General features: G+C 48.4%; 1 protein-coding gene across 1 annotated transcript in view; it reads left to right on the forward strand.

The window, feature by feature from the left end:
* The first annotated feature begins 274 nt into the window (after positions 1 to 274).
* EIF3H (eukaryotic translation initiation factor 3 subunit H) overlaps positions 275 to 20,291 on the forward strand; it is an 80,374-nt gene continuing 60,357 nt past the window's right edge. Inside the window, exon 1 of the mRNA XM_072151290.1 lies at positions 275 to 462. Within this exon, the coding sequence (XP_072007391.1) occupies positions 382 to 462 (81 nt within the window). The 5' untranslated portion in view covers positions 275 to 381. The remainder of the gene's footprint in view (positions 463 to 20,291) is intronic.

Raw genomic sequence — 20,291 nt, forward strand, 5'->3', positions numbered from 1 at the left:
TATATATAAATACACAGGATAGGAGTAGTGGTGCAGTGCTGTATGCAGTATACCTTCTGTATAAACACCGTTTTTTGTGTCTTTTTATAATTTGAGTTTTACATTTTCAGTATAAGGCAAAGATGTCTCTTATCCACGCACTCTATATTTTTTTTTCATTGTCATCCATTACTTGTTTACAAATGAATAAAATAACGAATACAATCATGTGGGCGTCCCTGACACTAGACTTTCTTTTGTATAGCTGGCACTGCCCATAACAAAGCTGGCGCCGCGTTAGCTTCCGTCCCGGCAGGTGACGTCACGTATGCGTCCGCTTCCTGTTTCCGGCGCGCGTGTTCCCTCTCTCTCGCTCTTTCTACTCCGGCAGCTGAGTACATCATGGCCTCTCGCAGAGAACCCGGCGCTGCGGCTGCTGCCCCCGTTGAGATCCCCGTGAAACAAGTGCAGATAGATGGGCTGGTGAGTTGGCTGTTTTGTGGAATAGAGAGACCGGCGCGTACCAACTGCGGGCAGGGGGTGAAAAGTGGAGGCGCCCTACTTATAGCGGCGGCGGTGGTGGTATTGTGGAATGCTGGGACATGTAGTTCAGTGAGAGTTCTGGCAACAAGGAGTAAAACGGTTATCTGTATCTTGCGAACTACCACTCCCAGCATACCGCTGTGTTCCTAGCTGTGGAATCATCCTTATAGCTGTAACAGCCGGGAAGCCATAGCTATTCCTTATCTCTTGCCACCTTGCTTAAAGGGGATGATTAGGTTCTAAAAAACATGGCGGTTTTCTTCCACAATACAGCTGGTTTTGTGGATAACCATCATGTTTTACACCCCCTTGTATGTAACCTATGCAGTTTCTCAGTCTTTCTCGTACTACAGTTTTGCTTTGTGTATTTTGTGCTCCGTCCATTGTCCCCATCAGGTGATGGTACTTTGTCTGCCACTTAAAGGGGCATCTTGCGTCACAGAGTGATTAGAAAGCACAATTTCACGCCCCCCCCTGTTAGGGGGTAATATGGAGGGCTCGCTTTGGGGCCCATTGTGCGTGGGGGGTTTAATTCGGAGCACCTGACCCATCCATATGTTACAGGTTGATTTGAATGGGCTCTGTGTAATACTTCATTTCCCCTGCGGGGGAGCTGTAGGGAGATTTACCACTTGTTTTTAGGGTTTCCTATCGTTTATAGGTGATATTTTTGTTCCAAAAAGCATAAAGAAAAGACCCCATAGCCTTTATAATGCAGGGTGGTCCCTTTCATATGATTATTTGGTGTTGTTTAGGCAGCAGGACTCCCCTTGTTTCCTGCAGGTGGATCTTTTGTGTTGTAAATGTAGAAAAATAGCAGGAAAACCTACATAAATTGAGCAGCAGGACGGTATGAGATGTGACTTTATGTGGCTTCCTAGGTGCAAGGTCTCCTCTTATTTAATTTTCTGGCAGTAGGATGTTAGTGGTTGTAGTATCACGTTGGAGGGGTCCGTGTATTGATACCGCTACTGAAAAGCTGCACACACTGCTGCGTCTTCAAAGTTTATGTTAGGCCGGCACTGTTCTGATATTGATCCGAGCTGATTTGTACATTGGCTGCATTGCTCTGCCTTATCTACAGGGTAGAGGGAAAGAATCTGGTTGTTGGGGATCCCCACCGATCACGAGAGTAGGGGTCCTGTTCTCATTTAGTGGTGGAGTGGAAGATGGAGGATGTGTCCTGCCGCTCCGTTCATTACTATCAGAGCAGTGATTGCTGAGTGCAGCGCTTGGGTATCTCTGACACTATCATGGACAGTGAATGGGAGTGTCTGAGATACCACAACACTCCCATAGTATAGAATGGAGCTGTAAGCAGAGGGAGGGTCATGTGATCATAACTGTCCATGAATCAATCTTCCTTCCGGGACCTTCTAATTACATCTGTGAATACTATCATAAGGTTTAGGAAGGTAGATTGACCATTAATGTCTTGGATCACATAACCACAGTTAGTGAATTGAGCGTGGCGTGAGCTCGTCCTGCCTTTTTACCCATTAATCAGTACAGGAGCCCCGTTCTCCAGACTCCTGGGTTTCCTGTTCTTATGATCGGTGCGGTTACCTGGGGAGTTTGCATTGCTTTTGGGCGTGCTCTGCCCGATCGCATGTGCATTCCCATTGTAACGCATGCGATCACTAACAAGCACCCGTTGTTGGCAATGTTTACATGCATGATGTGCTGCTCGTTACCAATGCAAATGCTTATGTGGGATCGGGCAGAGTCCTGCTCCCAGGCGTTTGCATTGTGTTTCTAAATGCCATGTAAATGTCCCATATTCTGTGGATAGAGCATATCTTCTATACTATGGACAACCCCTGTTAAGGCATTAACTAGTGATTTTTAATGTTTGGTTAATGCACTTGCAAACCAAGACCCACTAAATGCCCCTACACAAACCGTGTGCTCCTCATGTCCTGCCACTACAAACTCCACCATAGAGATGTTTGAAAGGGAGAGGGCTGACTGATCTACTAGGAAACCAACCATCATCCATCCTGATAAACCAGGGACATTACTTATAGATCCAGGCACCGGGACTGTGGTATCTTCTTATATTAGTTATCTATGGCCTCCTTCCTTCTAAAATAAAATCAACTTGTAAAATTATGCTAACTAGCCCAAAGGGCTACCCTAGCCCCTCTGTGATCTGGCTTTACAGGTTTATTGTCTCATCCTGCTCCCTCTGTAAGTGCTTACTATACAAGTCCTGAGGGAGCAGGGGAAGACAGTGTAACAGCCCATGAAGCTACAACCCAGAGGGCTTCTGTTAATGCCCCCAGAGCCCTTCTGGCTTATTAGCATAATTATAAAAGTTCATTTTAGAATGAAGGAGGCCATGGATAATACATATAAGAAGATACCACAGTCCCGGTGCCTGGATCTATGAGTAATGTCCCTGGTTTTTCATGATGGATTGTGATGGTAGATTCCTTTAAGGATGTTGCTTATTGTTTGGAAAAAAAAAAACCCTATAAGATGTAACGGTCTCATCTGATGTGATGTCTGTACGTACCTGGCGTGCGCCTGTGTTATCGCTGTGCGGAGGGCAGGCGGATGGCAGGAACCTGTCGCTTTATGGCTTTTCTTCTATGTCAGCAGTTTTATTCTTTACTCAAAATCCCTGTAATCACAAAGTGGTTCTCCGCTTACAGCCGGCAACAAACTGAACCCCGGGAAATCAGTCCGTTGTGCGTTCCCGTGTGGGCGGCCTTGCGCTCTTGTGCAATAACCGTTCGGCAGCACTAAATATTAGCGTACCTTTTTATATGTGTCATTAAAGCCGGAGTACTTGTTGTATGATGGGTTTTATATGGACTCGCTTTATTGGCGTATGAGAAGTTTTATTGCGGATGCAGTCGCGCCAATCTCAGCTGTCTCAGAATTTCAGGTTTTAGCACAAATAACTTTGTATGGTCAACTGAGGGATAGATAAAGCCCCTACAGGGCGACTCACAATGCGTTAAAGGGAACCTGTCAGCATTTCTCATCTTACAGTCCGCTAACAGCCAGTGTTGGGTATTGTACGTGGAGTCATGTGTGTTAGTAGCAGGAGGACTACATAATATATGGCACTATATTCCTGGATTGTAGCTTCTGAAAGTGTACTGGGGGCATGTCCTCACACTGCTGTGCTCTATGCTCTCTGCAGCCAGTGTTATGTATAGTCCCTGGAGAGATGTGTAATCGTACGTTTTGTGTTTGATACATGTAGTCAGTAGCAGCAGGACTGTGATATTTAGATCTATTTTTTATTCCAAGATTATAGTATATCCACGTTCACTGGGAGATTGTCCTAACACTGCTGCGCTCTGTTTTCTGTGTTGAAATATTCCATATATTCTCTCCTCTGCCCTGTAATTGCCTTACAAGGTAGCTGAAAGAGGCATACTTTCCTGTACCCTTCCTGGAAAACTTTGCATATTTTTCCTGTAATTGCTGTAGTATTCAACCAGAAGTCTTTTGATTAAGGACGCAAACCCAGTGCAGTTGTTGGAGCTACAGTCTCGGAATATAAATCCTTATTTCACAGTCCTGCTGCTACTAACAATATACACAAAGGTATACCTACACATCTCTCTATGGACAATACCTAAAACTGTATGCAGAGAGCACAGCAGTGTCCCCAGCAATGCCCCCAGTACACTTGGAGAATGTCCTGTAATAAACTGTGAATCCGTTTATCACAACATACACAAGTATGATTACTAGAGATGTTCCTCTGAAACCGAGTTGATGCTTCATAAATTGTCCCACTCCTATGATTCGTTGTAAATGAACAATGATTGCTGGTTACAAGAACAATATAATCAACGTTGACATTTACTTGGTATGGCGCCACCTGGTGTTCAGAGTATAAAGCAATGTGTACGTCCACCTAACGATGGACACACATGCACAGTTGCCTTCCAAACATCAAGAACACTTTTAGGAGAAGCCAAGCTTGGTCGTACAGGCAGATTAGGGGCTTGTGGTCTTATCACACGGGTGTATTCCCTATCCTGATTATAAGTGATAAATAACCATTATGGAAAGACCACAGCCTATAACAGAGAATGGTGAGGAGCCTAGGACTTCTCTATCAGATACATACTAAATTGGTTTAACTTAATCCACCACAAGTTTATCATCTGAAGACTAAAGTTTCTTTGAAAATCGTCAAAAAAGTTGAGATAATTAGTCTTTGTTAACCTTGGCGAAGCAGTGACAGTCCGGCCATCTGTGTGATGACCAGACCTGTCCTTCGCTCCCTGCTGAACCTGCGGTAACCTTGTCTGTACAGATCCTCCATGGAAAATAATGGCTATGCTCGTAGTGTATCCGGCCGGAATATCTAATTGTGTTGGTGTAAGGCCCGGCTATTAATAAGAGCCTCTGTAATGAGACAGATACTGTATCTTGTTGTTCTCCCGCAGGCTGGATATGCATGCCTGCCTGCTAAATAGCTTGATGGATTTAGGATTCTGATCTCTTGGTGTTACTTACTGCTTTGGGAACATGGGAGACAGTCTTAGTAAGATGAAGAACATGGCTTTTTTAAGTTCAAGACAGATTCTCCCTCCCTCCCCGGCTCGCCAAAATGTCTGAGCGATGGGACGCAGTTACAGAGGCCTCATCTCCCGCAAGCGAAAATGAATTGAGCCTTTTGTCCTTTGACAACTCTGGGGAGCAGGATGAGGACAAGGTGTCCGGCAGATAAATGGCACTCTTTCCCCGGCGAGCTAGCGAGATCCGGAGAGGAGCACTTGCTGGAGACGGAAAACCCTGTCGAGGAGAGCCAGCGAGTCATAGCTCAACCCACACCTTCACTAATATAAACGACTCCGCGTCCTACGAGGGGGATTTTGTAAATTTCAGAAGGAAAAATTGTGCCGTTGTAAGCGCTTCTTACCGATGCTTTTTCTTTTGTAGTTTTTATATTTTCAGTGGAGAAATGTTTTAGTAGAACCATCTTTTCTGGTGTCAGAATATTTCTCCAGTTCACTTTCGCCTCGATGGCTTTTTTTGCTCCTTGTATATACAAGATCGTTCCTACCCTCGTACCTTCCAGATATTTCATCCTAAGCGCTTGGCGGAGGACAACATAGAGTTGGCAAAATGAACAGGTTTTTATATTTTTCTCGTCGTAACTAAAAGAAAAATTAGGGTCTGTTCTAGAAGATATTTTCGAGTTTCGAGTATTCTTTAGGATTCTAAATAAACTGGCCAGGAACCGGGGGAAACATTTGGACGTTATCAACTTAAAGCACGGGCAAATGTTTTACCAGACTATTTGCGAGTGATTATCGATTGCGAACGGCCGTATTTAGTCGATCCGTTACTCATTGATATTTTTGTGGGATAAGGCTACATTCACACTGCCGTTGCCCGCTGTACCGTAGCACAGTGGGCACACGGCAATGCCAGGGGAGAGGAGGAGAGCACTGCTCACCCCCGCCCCTCTCCATAGGAATATATGGCGCGGTATTCCGGAGAAAGATAGGACATATCCCATCTCTCTACGGGGTACGGTGCCGCACGTGTGCTGCACCGTACCGCTCCCCTGGTGCGCCCATTTCCCTCTATGGGGGACGTATATTGGCCGTATATATACGCCGTCCCCCATACGGCAGTGTGAATGTAGCCTAAGCTAGGATACTCGTTGATGTTACGAAGGATAGAGATTCTTTTGGTGGTTGGGACTTTCCAAGATTTGATTCCGACCAAGGTAAACATTAGTTTGCTGTGTGTCCTTTCTGCTTTCGTGTGGGAGCTTTTGGATTTCCTCAGAGAATTTCCATTGTATGGGTTCATACAATATTATCTAAGTATGACTCCCTGGTCCACCACTGTTCTTCTCGAAGGCTCAGCAGTAAATTCACGTCTACAAGGCTTTCATGACTGGGGCTGGTTTAGGCCTGCAGCAGGTTTGTGCTCTCGGGCTGATGTCGCCATACGTAATGTTTGTCAGGAACGAGACCATCCAGATGACAGTGACGTCTACTGCGTCTTTACTTCAACGTTTTATCCCTTCTGACCTTTCCTATTGACTTGCTCCTAGTAAAAGCCGCTGAAGATGAGCAGTAATTACACCTTTATGTAACATCGCTTCTTGGTTCTTTAATTTCCTTCATGGGTCTCCAGTTTTGTCTCCTGTTAACGCTCCTTGCGTTTAATCGTGAGCGTCTCCTGCGTCAGAGCCAATGATTGATGGAAGCTGTAATATCAGTGTAGATAGGGAATATTTTCAATGGCTTCTCATCTTGGAGGGTGCGTTTTGGTGCAAGGGGTGAATAGTCTTAAAGTAACACTTCTTTCCCTATGGACATCATGTACGATTCCAGCTTTGAGACTGATGAAAATAGCTGAACGCTAAAGTTCGAATTAGTATTACAAAAAACCTCAATCATTTTGTTAAAAAAAAACCAAAAAAAACCCCATACCCCCCAGGTTTTTAAGTTAGTATGTTCTCTACGCTTATTGGGGGAGATTTATTAGAAGTGTCTGAGGTAAAACTGGTCTAGTTGCTCATGGCAACCAATCAGAGCTCAGCTTTAATATTATAAACAGTTGTCGGAAAATGATTGATTGCCACAGGCAACTAGAACAGTTCTGCTTTCCGTCACTTCAGATAAATCTCTCCCCCACATTGACTTCACCCACTTGTAGACTTGACTATTTGTAGCCCTTTACTTCACCAATGTTGATCTCTTCTAATGAGATGAGCACCATTTACATTGTGTTTGGTCTGGCCCACATGTCATGTCGATGTATGAAATGTTTTTCTCAGACTGATCTCCATTGTCAGCATCGGGCCTTAAAGGGTTTTTTTTTGGGCCACTTTACCTCATATTTTGTGTAAAGTGTGGAGGGCAGGATAATATACATCTTTTACAAGTTCTCCTCCGCTTTCTTGATATGTAAAGTGAAGACTCCTGTCTTTTACCTCATCAGCCCAGACATTCCTGACCATAAAATGGCCGCCGATGAAAGGTCATGTGATCTCTATCTGTCTATGAACAAGCACCCTGCCAGGACATTACTCTCATATTCATGGATACTATTATAAGGTCCGGGACAGTTAGAAATCACATGGTCTTTCATCGGCGGCCATTTTATGGAGACAAATCTCCGGTTGATGAGGTAAAAAAATCAGGAGACTTCACTTTACATATCAAGAAAGTGGAGTAGGACTATTAATAGGTAATTTACCAATATGCATCGAACACTCTGCCCCCCACACTTTACCTCACGTTTTTTATAATGTGTGGTTAAGTGGCCAACCCCTTTAAAATTGTGCACACCTCAGCTGTGATTTCAACTACCACCAAGCTGAGTGTAGTTCTCCGTAACCCTCAAGCAGATGGATAATGAAGCCCAGGGCCATGTTTTATTACAGTTCAGCGTCTCGGCCGCGTTTCTTTACTTGCTTACGTGTATATGATGATTGTGCGTGTCAGGAACGACGGTTATAGATTGCAGCACGCCAGAAAACAATCCCAGCGTCTTATCCTACAAGGATGCCGAGCTGATTATTTTCCCTCTTGTCTCCAGCTCCTTGTTCCCCCGGCAGATTGCAATACTCATTCAGAGCTAAAATATTACTGGATAAAATGGAGTTACAGCGTCGTAAAAGTGCTGACTGTGGTACTATCTCTGCCGTTTCAAACAGGCCCATAAAAAATCAGATTTAATCAGCACAAAACGTGGCGCTTCTGTTAAAAGGCTGTAAAGTTAACAAATACAACAGTCTGGTTGGGTGCGCGGAGGAAAATGCACCAAGGCCAGATGTGTAATTCTTATATGTGACTTACCGAGGCTTGGAGTAACGGGAAGATCTTATGAAGTCACCAAAATAAGTGATTTCTGTGTCATATAATACATGCACTAGAATATGAAGTACGAAGCTAGAAAACTTTATTTATCCCATATCTGGGTAAAATTTGGGTTGATGTATTGGGTCGCTGACCTTGAACAATAGCAAACCGGTTCGTCAGAATACGACAATGGCGTAGTTGAGATTTTGACTTTGTACTCTTCCACTGCCTTATGGTTTTGAGCATCCTTTATATTAAAGGGTACACTGATGTCGTTACTAGACATATGTCTAGACGTCTATCCAAGTCCTATGGGTAGATGTAGGAGGTGGCCACTTTGTGCTAGGTCCAGTACGCGCCATAGACTCGCCTCTTTCAATGCTGACTCGGTACAGAGGCAACGGGGGGGGGTCACATCTTTCAAATGAGATTAAGCTGAACAAACACATTTGGCAAATGAGGAATATGGGTTCCAATTTGCCCCAGCCTTTGTTCTTAGGGCAGTTAAGCTGAAACAGGTGGGCACGGTTAGGTCAAAAAGGGGACTGTGACTAGCTTTTATCATTGACCTTCTAGTCAAACAAATCCCCGATCCACGTGTGGAACCCTAGATTGGCTTCTCCCCCCATAATTCTGCCAATCCAGCTAGACGATGTCCATTTACGTGGAAAATTTTGGAAATGGTTGTCGGCAATGTCTAGTGTGTACATATCAGATTGTCCTGGATCTATCATACTCGTATATATTTATTCACAAAAGATTTGTGAAAAACTTTAGTTCCCGTTCCTTCACCTGAATTGGAATTGAAGAAATCCGATAGCCCGCCAGTATTATAACCATATTTTCAAAAAAATTTTCAAAAATTGTTTGAGGATCCTCTTGGACCTGGGGTGGTCATGGTGGTGGACCAATTTGGGCTGAACTCCTAGCAAGCCCTTTGACTGTAGGTAATTGGCTTTAATAGAATGGGTTTCTCCCTGGTTCCCGTACAGCCAAATACACAGCTGCCCGTTTTATTGAGTTTGAAGCGCTGTATAAGTAGTTGGCCTACTTTCACACCAGAGACCCGACGTCAGGCTAGAAAAGTACACTCCCGAGTCGGCTCAGTGAAGCAGATGGATTGAGAATTGGCTTGTAACACAGATCAATGTGAATGATGTTGGAAGCCGGGCCAGGTTGTAGATCCAATTTTTAGTTTTTCGTGGAGCAGTTGCTGTGTGTATGTTCCGCCAGCACTTTGTGAACAAGTGATGTTTCTGCTTGTAAAATGCAGCTTCTCTGTGCAAGTGTCTCTAGATTTTTACCTAACAATTAGTGGGTGTTAGTTTTGGCCTTGTGTGGGGTTTTTTCTTTCCCCTACAACTTTTTGAAAGGAGCAGATGTTACATGCAACTTCTTGGGAATGAAGTCCCAGTGTGTAGGACAAGCGTCGTTTTATCCAAAGGACATTAGTAGCTTACACCACCAATACACATTAAAACTTGATGGGAAGATCTGTTGGTCGCTCATCTTTGGTGGTGCCCCAATTATCCCCAACGAAGACTAAGAACACAATTTCGTTCTTTGGGCGCAACGTCTGAAGAAGGCTCACATGAGTTAAAGATATTTTCCAGAACTCTGATATCCAAGCTTTCAATCGGAAAATGACCCACAAGATGGGTCATGAATATGAAATTGGTTGGAATCCGATTTCCCCCACACCTCAACTATTAGAGGGCTATTAAAGTGTCTTTTTTTTCTTTGTGACTCTTCTAAGCACACTTGTATATGACTTGGTAGGGTTTTTTTTTGGGTAACTGGGTGGGGATTTCATATAACAAGGAAGGAATTCTAGAAAGGACATTGCATGCCCTACCTGAGGGGCTCGAAGATTAATGGAGTAAACTTTGGTGACACATTCCCTTTTTAGAAGAACGTACTGTAGAGTGATTTCTTGGTGCTCTTTTGAGGCACAGGCTGCACCATGACATCATCACGCAACCTGTGACCTTCCATTGATGCAGCGGTAGAAGAGCCAAACAGCAGAGGCCGCCGTCAATGTGGACTTGTGAGGGTGGACAACCCCAGATCCTGTTTTCTCGTAAAGCTCCTACTACCTTTTGCATCTTCATGGCACGAATGGTTCCTCGTTTTGAATGCTACTCCATCCTTTTCTGCTACACGAAGAGGCATTTTCTACTCTCGTCCGCAAACTTTTTTCCATCTTCTCCTCTATGGGAGTTTTGCTGACTTGCGAGTTTACATGTTATTTAATTGCCGGCTTCCCAGCAACTTGTAGTATAAGGTCAGCCATGCCTTCATAATTGGATGTAATGGCCGGTGGTGAGGCAGCTGTATATCACTGCTAGCAGCTGGGGCGATTATGCAGAGAGCCGGGAAGGGACTGTTTCAAGGTGCAGCTGAGGTTGTACCAGCGCAGAATGATATCCACATAGGCTCAGTTTACCCTGGAGTATGCAGTCCTTAAAATACAAACCAGGGGCCGTTTAAGGAGGGGGTCACTACAACGGCCAATAGCTAGCCTCAACATTGGCTTGCTGAGTCAACGTTTAAGTGATTGGCTGCCGAAACGTTCCTTCAGAAGCTGGCAGTGGCTTTCCATGGACTTGTACTCCTACCATCTCAGTCCGATATGATGCTAGGAGTCGCTGCACCGAGGATGATTATGGTAAGGAATTGTAGTCCCGTTGGTGTAGGCGGTTTGGGACGGCTGAGAAGATTTTCTTGCATTATGAATAACTAAGGTGGGGGAGTTTGAGGGCAATGCTCAGTCCTGGAAATCCTGAAAATAGGGACTGCATTAGTGCGGTATCGAAGAGAGATGCAGAAATTACACTTATTCTTGTCCTGGCAAAATAAAATATACCGTTCTCCTTTTTAAGCATTTTTGGGATGTCTTCCTTCCTGCGTCATGGAGCAGTCCATTCAGCTCTTTAAGTGTATCTTTTAAGGGACTATAGTAACACAACTCTTTGAAAGCCCCGGCCTCTTAGCGCTACAGTCCCGAGTCGCATGAAGAGCTCGGGGCATGGCCTCAGTAACTCCGCTCCAAGTCATCCAAACTCCATTCCAGAGCATAGGGGAAAGGGCTCATGCGTATTTATAAACATGAGGCTCTTTTACTTTATATTAAAAAACTGTGTACAACTGTGAACACTTAAGAGATGACACACACATTCGGTTTCTACCATCTAGCATCTCCTGAAAGGTGAGGGATGTATTGTACACCCCCCCTCCCCCTTTATCATGTGATCTTGATCTCTTATCACCCATCCTTTCTTTGTTCTGCTTGAAAAACGGGCCCTACGTTGACACCGAAATGTGTTGTGGTTTTACCTCTAAACATTAATATAGAACACTGATTTTTGTGTGCTTACCCCTTGCTCTTCGACTTTCTTTGTCGACTGTTACTATATATGTTGTGCATGGGAGCTTGGAGCCGGACCTCTACTTTTTTTTTTGTGTGTTTTCTATGTCTGTTAAGTTGTTTTTTTTATATGTTTATTAAAGTTTCATCAGGGCATCCTTGCTTCTTCCCGGCCTCCTATTAATGCTGCAGGATGGGAAAGACGTCATCCCCGGTTTAGTTCTCCACTTACCATGGTGGTGTAAAAGGTGATTGATGAGCCGGTTGCTTCCAGACTGTAAAACCGGTTTGCCGCTGTCCTTGAGTGTATTTGATGGGTAATAGTGAAGCCTTTTATAAGAATTACAACCTCGGGCCTGACAGTCAGAAATAAAATAGCTGCTCCCTCCATCCCGCTCTTTATTTCGCCGTGTTCCCGTCCGCTCGGATGTGGGAATAATCGCTCTTACTCCTTTAACCCTATCGCTACTTCAAGAACTAAACCGCTACGTTTTGCTTCGAGCTCCTAAAGGGTTAACCCGTGCGTCCTGTCTGTAGCGTATGTTGTAGGCAGACCGGGAAACGGCCTGTGACACAGATTTCAGTGTAATTTTCTGCTCTCTGCCAGCGCGGTTATTTCGGCGACGCACATGCATGCGGGGTTTTGCTATTTTCTATGCTGCATCTCATCACTTTCAGTGTCTTTCAGCGAAATCATTAATTTTTTTCCCTGGATAATGGAATTTCACGCTTTCAGACCCGGTGAAATTTACAGAACCTTTTATCGAAAAGGAGAGTATTTTTGTCTTAAAGGAAAACCACAGTCTGTCTTGAGCATGTAAAAACTACAGCCCGTGCTAGGCCTGAGGCACACAGCCATTTTTGGTCCTGGAAAAATTGGTAATTTGTTGGGCAGATTTCATGGATCGACCACGGTTTACCATGCGGATGTTAATCCAGGAGAAGCGAGTCAAACTCCGAAACGGGATTTCTTGCTTTGGTTCGGGTCGGCTGAACAGTGAATTAGGAGCAAACCCCTTGTCTAGTTAAAGTTCCAATCCTGGAATACACATCAATTTTTTCAGCTTTTTTTGGCACATCCAGTGATGTCCTGGAATGTGGTGTCCTATAATTGCTGGAGAAGCTCAAGTTAGGCTATAGAATATTTCCTTTAGCCCCTGTCTTCAGAAATATTGGGGCCAGCTCTTTTAGATGATGAAACTGTTATGGCCTACAACAGTGGTGGCGAACCTGTGGCACTGGTGCCAGAGATGGCACTCGGAGGCCTCTCTGTGGGCACACGGGCTGTCTCCCAGGCACAGAGTTTGCCAGACATGGCATCTTCCTGCAGTCTCAGGCAGTCCAAGTAGTGCCCTGCTATTGTAAAGTGACCCATCCAAATCTGCTTGGTCCTGTCCAAAGAGTGAAAAGGTGTCGGATTGGAGCTCAAAGATTCTGGTAGCAAAAAGTTTGTTACTGCCTAAATTGCCGTGTTGGCACTTTGGGAAAAGCTGATGGTTTTTGGGTCTCATTTTGGGCACTCGATCTCTAAAAGGTTCACCATCACTGGTCTACAATATTTCATTCACCTCTGGCCTCTTGCCCACGTTTGTCCAACTGCCCCCGTTTTATGATCCACTTTTTGGCTCCGTAGAGGATTGTCTTCATTCTTTCATATCATGTATCTGGCAGCTCCATTTTTTTTACATAGCCCTCAATCCACCGAACACCCCGAGGACTCCTTTGTGTTCCTCCTGTAATTAAGCTTAATTGGATAATTAAAGAACGCTTTAGATTTTTTTTTTTTTTCCACATACTCCAAGGTAAATTGAAGCTCCTGAGGATGTAGCTAGCTTCATATTTTGTGACTTCATTTTCCCCCCCTCTTTCTCGCCCCTATCGCCCAGTAAGAGAGATCTTGCGTTTCAAGCTCCGGGGGCTACGTGTGAAGTCTCACTTGAGCGTAAGCGCTGATAACAGCTGCTCCCGGGTCTGGCTTTGCGTCGGCTCATTGGACCAAATGGTGGTGATTAGCTTAATTAACTCACTTTCCACCCGGTGCCTCGCCTGCCCATTTGGCATCGGATGTATGTGCCACTACACTGACTTTTACTTTATTTGTTCTCATTTGCGTTCTCCGGAGAGTTTGGTGTTCTGCAATGCGCTGGCGTTAAGCCGTCTTTTTTCGAGACCTTGTTTTTGGATTGGATTTTCCTGAACTTTTGCAAAATCATCGAATAATATGGAAAATTGAAGTTTAATTATTCCTTAGAGTAACGAGTCATTGTATGTCAGTGATGTATCGTTGGATTTGTAGAAGATCTGGTGTCTCTTTTGGATGACGGGATGTTTTCAACAGCCGATAGTGGGTAGAGCAACCTGAGGGTTGAGTTTTCCATTACTTTCGACAACTAGAATTCAGTTCACATGTAGACTATCTTCAGAAACTTGGTGTAACTTGTTGTTCAATACTGATTTGATCAGTGCATAATTGCCCCAACCTCCTCCAGGGGGCACTTATTTCTGCCTTGGGGGTCTACCGGGATTATTGAGACCCCAGATTCACGGTTACTTCTTGTAACAAATGGAAAGCAGAAACTGAGCAGCTGGCCAGGTAACCTAATAAAAGCGGCAGAACGGTGGCTGGAAGTTAAAAAATCGGAATATCTCGGCAGGATGACAATGGGAGAAACTATTTCTATATTTAATGTTCTCTTATCGCATTTTTCGGCTGCCGAAATCAAGCTGCTTCACAGTGGTGCATTGTATAAAGCCGAGGCTCGTAAGACTGATGTAAGGGGCAGAGGTTACACTGATTGGGAAGCTGCGGAGGAACACAACCAGCCGGGGCCTGCCAGTGACAAAGGAAGGGACCTCTCCCGCGCTCGGAAATCGGGGCATTTTACCGGGATACAATAGCAAATCATCCATACATTAGTGGGAATAATATGAGTAAAAAGCCTTTTACCTGCACAGTTGAGAAATTGTCTAGTACTGTCGCTGTGGTTTTCCTTTTTCTCAGGTTTCTCTGAAATTTCGTTGCCATAGAGACTTATTCATGGTAAGCCGTAAACCTCGCACACCGCATGCACAAGTCACCCAAGACCATGTGGGATTAAAGGCCGGACTAGAGCGGGACGGAGTGTGACGGGGGTGACCGCGTACTGTGCATGAGTGGCTATGAAAAATCCATTGAGACTGAGGACTCTGGTGACCGGCCTTACAAACCTGGCACAGGCCGCTATGGCGCCGGGCTGTGCAAAGCTGGACTGGCACGGGCCGCTATGGCGCCGGGCTGTGCAAAGCTGGACTGGCACGGGCCGCTATGGCGCCGGGCTGTGCAAAACTCGTCTGGCACGGGCCGCTATGGCGCCGGGCTGTGCAAAACTCGTCTGGCACGGGCCGCTATGGCGCCGGGCTGTGCAAAGCTGGACTGGCACGGGCCGCTATGGCGTCAGAGCTGTACAAAGCTGGACTGGCACGGGCCGCTATGGCGTCAGAGCTGTACAAAGCTGGACTGGCACGGGCCGCTATGGCGTCAGAGCTGTACAAAGCTGGACTGGCACGGGCCGCTATGGCGTCAGAGCTGTACAAAGCTGGACTGGCACGGGCCGCTGTGGCGTCAGAGCTGTACAAAGCTGGACTGGCACGGGCCGCTGTGGCGTCAGAGCTGCACAAAGCTGGACTGGCACGGGCCGCTATGGCGTCAGAGCTGTACAAAGCTGGACTGGCACGGGCCGCTATGGCGTCAGAGCTGTACAAAGCTGGACTGGCACGGGCCGCTATGGCGTCAGAGCTGTACAAAGCTGGACTGGCACGGGCCGCTATGGCGTCAGAGCTGTACAAAGCTGGACTGGCACGGGCCGCTATGGCGTCAGAGCTGTACAAAGCTGGACTGGCACGGGCCGCTATGGCGTCAGAGCTGTACAAAGCTGGACTGGCACGGGCCGCTATGGCGTCAGAGCTGTACAAAGCTGGACTGGCACGGGCCGCTATGGCGTCAGAGCTGTACAAAGCTGGACTGGCACGGGCCGCTATGGCGTCAGAGCTGTACAAAGCTGGACTGGCACGGGCCGCTATGGCGTCAGAGCTGTACAAAGCTGGACTGGCACGGGCCGCTATGGCGTCAGAGCTGTACAAAGCTGGACTGGCACGGGCCGCTATGGCGTCAGAGCTGTACAAAGCTGGACTGGCACGGGCCGCTATGGCGTCAGAGCTGTACAAAGCTGGACTGGCACGGGCCGCTATGGCGTCAGAGCTGTACAAAGCTGGACTGGCACGGGCCGCTATGGCGTCAGAGCTGTACAAAGCTGGACTGGCACGGGCCGCTATGGCGTCAGAGCTGTACAAAGCTGGACTGGCACGGGCCGCTATGGCGTCAGAGCTGTGCAAAGCTGGACTGGCACGGGCCGCTATGGCGTCAGAGCTGTGCAAAGCTGGACTGGCACGGGCCGCTATGGCGTCAGAGCTGTGCAAAGCTGGACTGGCACGGGCCGCTATGGCGTCAGAGCTGTGCAAAGCTGGACTGGCACGGGCCGCTATGGCGTCAGAGCTGTGCAAAGCTGGACTGGCACGGGCCGCTATGGCGTCAGAGCTGTGCAAAGCTGGACTGGCACGGGCCGCTATGGCGTCACAGCTGTGCAAAGCTGGACTGGCACGGGCCGCTATGGCGTCACAGCTGTGCAAAGCTGGACTGGCACGGGCCGCTATGGCGTCAGAGCTGTGCAAAGCTGGACTGGCACGGGCCGCTATGGCGTCAGAGCTGTGCAAAGCTGGACTGGCACGGGCCGCTATGGCGTCAGAGCTGTGCAAAGCTGGACTGGCACGGGCCGCTATGGCGTCAGAGCTGTGCAAAGCTGGACTGGCACGGGCCGCTATGGCGTCAGAGCTGTGCAAAGCTGGACTGGCACGGGCCGCTATGGCGTCAGAGCTGTGCAAAGCTGGACTGGCACGGGCCGCTATGGCGTCAGAGCTGTGCAAAGCTGGACTGGCACGGGCCGCTATGGCGTCAGAGCTGTGCAAAGCTGGACTGGCACGGGCCGCTATGGCGTCAGAGCTGTGCAAAGCTGGACTGGCACGGGCCGCTATGGCGTCAGAGCTGTGCAAAGCTGGACTGGCACGGGCCGCTATGGCGTCAGAGCTGTGCAAAGCTGGACTGGCACGGGCCGCTATGGCGTCAGAGCTGTGCAAAGCTGGACTGGCACGGGCCGCTATGGCGTCAGAGCTGTGCAAAGCTGGACTGGCACGGGCCGCTATGGCGTCAGAGCTGTGCAAAGCTGGACTGGCACGGGCCGCTATGGCGTCAGAGCTGTGCAAAGCTGGACTGGCACGGGCCGCTATGGCGTCAGAGCTGTGCAAAGCTGGACTGGCACGGGCCGCTATGGCGTCAGAGCTGTGCAAAGCTGGACTGGCACGGGCCGCTATGGCGTCAGAGCTGTGCAAAGCTGGACTGGCACGGGCCGCTATGGCGTCAGAGCTGTGCAAAGCTGGACTGGCACGGGCCGCTATGGCGTCAGAGCTGTGCAAAGCTGGACTGGCACGGGCCGCTATGGCGTCAGAGCTGTGCAAAGCTGGACTGGCACGGGCCGCTATGGCGTCAGAGCTGTGCAAAGCTGGACTGGCACGGGCCGCTATGGCGTCAGAGCTGTGCAAAGCTGGACTGGCACGGGCCGCTATGGCGTCAGAGCTGTGCAAAGCTGGACTGGCACGGGCCGCTATGGCGTCAGAGCTGTGCAAAGCTGGACTGGCACGGGCCGCTATGGCGTCAGAGCTGTGCAAAGCTGGACTGGCACGGGCCGCTATGGCGTCAGAGCTGTGCAAAGCTGGACTGGCACGGGCCGCTATGGCGTCAGAGCTGTGCAAAGCTGGACTGGCACGGGCCGCTATGGCGTCGGAGCTGTGCAAAGCTGGACTGGCACGGGCCGCTATGGCGTCGGAGCTGTGCAAAGCTGGACTGGCACGGGCCGCTATGGCGTCGGAGCTGTGCAAAGCTGGACTGGCACGGGCCGCTATGGCGTCGGAGCTGTGCAAAGCTGGACTGGCACGGGCCGCTATGGCGTCGGAGCTGTGCAAAGCTGGACTGGCACGGGCCGCTATGGCGTCGGAGCTGTGCAAAGCTGGACTGGCACGGGCCGCTATGGCGTCAGAGCTGTGCAAAGCTGGACTGGCACGGGCCGCTATGGCGTCGGAGCTGTGCAAAGCTGGACTGGCACGGGCCGCTATGGCGTCGGAGCTGTGCAAAGCTGGACTGGCACGGGCCGCTATGGCGTCGGAGCTGTGCAAAGCTGGACTGGCACGGGCCGCTATGGCGTCGGAGCTGTGCAAAGCTGGACTGGCACGGGCCGCTATGGCGTCGGAGCTGTGCAAAGCTGGACTGGCACGGGCCGCTATGGCGTCGGAGCTGTGCAAAGCTGGACTGGCACGGGCCGCTATGGCGTCGGAGCTGTGCAAAGCTGGACTGGCACGGGCCGCTATGGCGTCGGAGCTGTGCAAAGCTGGACTGGCACGGGCCGCTATGGCGTCGGAGCTGTGCAAAGCTGGACTGGCACGGGCCGCTATGGCGTCGGAGCTGTGCAAAGCTGGACTGGCACGGGCCGCTATGGCGTCGGAGCTGTGCAAAGCTGGACTGGCACGGGCCGCTATGGCGTCGGAGCTGTGCAAAGCTGGACTGGCACGGGCCGCTATGGCGTCGGAGCTGTGCAAAGCTGGACTGGCACGGGCCGCTATGGCGTCGGAGCTGTGCAAAGCTGGACTGGCACGGGCCCGCTATGGCGCCGGGGCTGTGCAAAGCTGGACTGGCACGGGCCCGCTATGGCGCCGGGGCTGTGCAAAGCTGGACTGGCACGGGCCCGCTATGGCGCCGGGGCTGTGCAAAGCTGGACTGGCACGGGCCCGCTATGGCGCCGGGGCTGTGCAAAGCTGGACTGGCACGGGCCCGCTATGGCGCCGGGGCTGTGCAAAGCTGGACTGGCACGGGCCCGCTATGGCGCCGGGGCTGTGCAAAGCTGGACTGGCACGGGCCCGCTATGGCGCCGGGGCTGTGCAAAGCTGGACTGGCACGGGCCTCTATGGCGCCGGGGCTGTGCAAAGCTCGACTGGCACGGGCCTCTATGGCGCCGGGGCTGTGCAAAGCTCGACTGGCACGGGCCTCTATGGCGCTGGGCTGTGCAAAGCTCGACTGGCACAATTCACGAATTCTGTTCTATTGCTATGTAACTGGTTTTGTAGTCGGTTGTCAGATTTTCATATCCGATTTTACACTACTCCGGCAAGTCCTTCTTACCGTCCCTGTTGACATCTGAACTCGTCCGGTGAGCCATGGTAGAAGTCCAATTGGACTCGCTCTGTGGATTTCTATGCTTCCTCTAGCAGGACCAGCTGACGGGTCGGGGAAGGAGGGCTTGTGCTCTCCCATCTATGTAGGATACAGTTTCCATTTACCAGCAGCTGCTATCAAGTTGTGATCCGAATGTTACATCTGATTTTACAATAATGTGACTACTTCGACTTACAGAACAAGCAAACCTGCAGAAGTCCCATTGTAGGCAATGACCAGATCCATAGATTTCTATGGAGCTTCCAACACGACTCGTGGTATAAGCTGATGCTGGCCGTCGCCATCGGTGGTGCTATATGGGGTACTTGGTACCCATTTTGGCTCTTGCGTGGTCCTAAAAGTCGTACATTTATCCTCTATCCTGACAAGTCTGATGGAAAATTGACAATTTATCACTAATGGAATTCGGGGTGGTTTCACATCTATGTTGTAGAAAGTTTTTTTTATCACTGAAAAGCTGACATATTTCAGTTTTAGGGAGTGTAGCTTCACAGCCAGTTACACTGTGCATGAGCACACTCCTTCAATCTCACTGTTGCTGTGTGAGATTACAGCAAGCAGAGGGAGCAGGGGAAGTGCTGACAGAGCAGGGGGGAGACACTAAGCGGTTGTGAATCTACAGCATTGAAGGACTCTTGTAACGCGCCTCCTTCTGGCTCATTAGCATAAATTTAAACAGCGGTTTTAGAAGGCAGGAGGCCGTGGATAAAAAATATAAGGAGATTACCACAGTCCCGGTGCCTGGATCTATGGGTAATGTCCCTGGTTTATCATGATTTTGTTGGTAGGTTTCCTTTAAAGGACATCTACCACCAGGATGAAGGATTGTAAACCAAGCACACTGACATACTGTTGTATGCCCCCTCTGGCAGGATCTGCTCTCCTTTTAACTTCTTATACCCTATTTATTTATTTTTATTTTTTTTACAGCTTTACAAATTATGCAAATAAACCTGAGGGGGTCCAGACACCATAGGTTCCTTGTGAATAATTTTTTAACGCCTTTTTTTTTCCTTGAAAACAAGGGTTTAAGAAGTTGGAAAAAAAAAGAGCAGATCCTGCCAGAGGGGTCATACACCAGTATGTCAGTGTGCTTGGTTTACAATCCTTCATCCTGGTGGTAGATGTCCTTTTTATGTTCTTGAAACTGACCAGACGTGGCCTGTGGACAGGATTGTCGCCATTTGCAAACATTAAAAAAAAATAAATAAAAAAATGTAATTTACCGTATTTTCTACAAAATCTTTAGTACCTTTTGTTAGATATATAGTAATTAATCCCATTCTGC

Source organism: Engystomops pustulosus, chromosome 5 (assembly GCF_040894005.1).
Source record: "Engystomops pustulosus chromosome 5, aEngPut4.maternal, whole genome shotgun sequence".
NCBI lineage: Eukaryota > Metazoa > Chordata > Amphibia > Anura > Leptodactylidae > Engystomops > Engystomops pustulosus.